Source organism: Perkinsus marinus (genome assembly GCF_000006405.1).
Source record: "Perkinsus marinus ATCC 50983 genomic scaffold scf_1104296944406, whole genome shotgun sequence".
Lineage (NCBI taxonomy): Eukaryota > Perkinsozoa > Perkinsida > Perkinsidae > Perkinsus > Perkinsus marinus.
In genome coordinates this window covers 145,696-147,330 of record NW_003211408.1, presented here as the reverse complement: position 1 = coordinate 147,330, position 1,635 = coordinate 145,696, and the positions used below count along the sequence as shown (strand labels likewise).

The 1,635-nt window shown below is 46.1% G+C and overlaps 1 protein-coding gene across 1 annotated transcript in view; it reads right to left on the bottom strand.

The window, feature by feature from the left end:
- Positions 1–1,635, bottom strand: part of Pmar_PMAR016599 (Rab5, putative) — a gene marked incomplete at both ends in the record, with an annotated part of 6,389 nt that overhangs the window by 261 nt on the left and 4,493 nt on the right. Inside the window, 4 exons of the mRNA XM_002780358.1 lie at positions 266–372; positions 489–593; positions 685–770; positions 860–939. Of these exons, the coding sequence (XP_002780404.1) occupies positions 266–372; positions 489–593; positions 685–770; positions 860–939 (378 nt within the window). The remainder of the gene's footprint in view (positions 1–265; positions 373–488; positions 594–684; positions 771–859; positions 940–1,635) is intronic.

Genomic DNA, 1,635 nt, shown 5'->3' with positions numbered 1-1,635 from the left:
TCATTCACCAAAGCCACTTTATGAACTCCGTATTCGATAACACTTACGATGCAAATAAATACTGAGACATAGAAACAAGTGCACCATCCTTATCGATCGCTTGAGTCACAGTAAGACGCGCTCGCGATTTCAAAATTGCCTTCACAGTAGTCTATAGACTAGTCCACGAGAAATAACATCAATCGTGCAGGGCCAAAGTGGTAGCTATTTACAAGTTAATAGCTCCAGAATACTCCACGTCCCATAATGCGATGTTCACAGCTACAGGTCTAATGCGATCAAGTCTGCCACCCCAACGGCTACATTCTCATTCGCATATCTCCGAGCAAACGAGACATCGAGTTTTGGTGCTAGATCCTGCTTCGTACCAACCTGATCGGAAAAGAACTCATATGAGGTATACAGCCATGTGTTCCTCATCACTGCGATAATGCTTCCAGGATAGTAATGACTATGCAGGCGACCGAATTCGACCCGGCCCCAAGTACCAGAACAAACTCAGCCCGTTCGTTATGTTGAGCCACTTGATTCTGCCACCATTTTATTTGGTCGAAAGACGTTGAATTGGACAAATCGAAACACAACAAACATATCTGAAAACGATTCCCTGTACCGTTAGCAGCACCGCCACGAACGAGGCAAGCCGAGGCAGGCCACACATCCATGAACGCTCCCCAGTATTACATCCGCCTGTCTATAGTAATTCCCGGCCAATTGGGCAAACCGCTCCTGGCCTGCTGTATCATACAGAATCAACTTGATGGGCTCTGCTACACCTAGGAAAGGTATGCTGATGATGTTCTATGAGTGCACCGACACTAAACTTATCAAAAGTGTTGATGCTAGAGATTGAGCCCACCTGTCACATTCAGGGTCTTCTCCTTCGAGTCACAACCCAACGTGGATTGCGTGTTAGCGTCAAATACATCATCTACGAATCTGATCGGATACGTGACAAGCTGGCCCCAAAGATGCGATCCACCGTAGTTGTCGATACCCAAACTCTCTCCTCATACTACCTCGTGACCAAACAAGTCTTCCCTACGCTAGCGGGCCCCACTACAATGACCTTGCCAACTAAAACCTTAGGGACGGGCATGGCAGGAAGAGGCAACAAGCAATACTGAACAACAATCGAGTGATGTTCTATAAGTCGTTGATAATCTCCACTCAACAAAGTGAGCAAGTGTCGCGAGGATAATGACCAAGATCAGTCTATCGATTAGAATGGCTAGCGCTTTTAAGTTTATAATTTCAAGTTTATGTCACGGTAAATAAGAGATTTACTGCCCAGCCCCTTTCTCAGCTCTGCGTTGGAAAGTACACCACACAAGAAAAAAGAAGTCACGTTCAAGCAGCGCAACAGGAAAGCTGCACTGAGTGTGGCGAGCGCGTATGACTTCACACTTGCTCCCTTACTTGGACTTTTAATATCCACACGACGGTCGAAATACGACCCAAAGGTTCGTGGGTCGTAATCAGTGGGTCATATGAGTCATACAATACGGTACTATCATACCGTATGGTTCATACAGCCATACGACTCGTATGGACATCACGCCTAATGCGATTGACTCCAAATTGGAGTCTCCAATGGGTAGAGACATTGTCGTTTGTCGATTGTCCAATGATCTG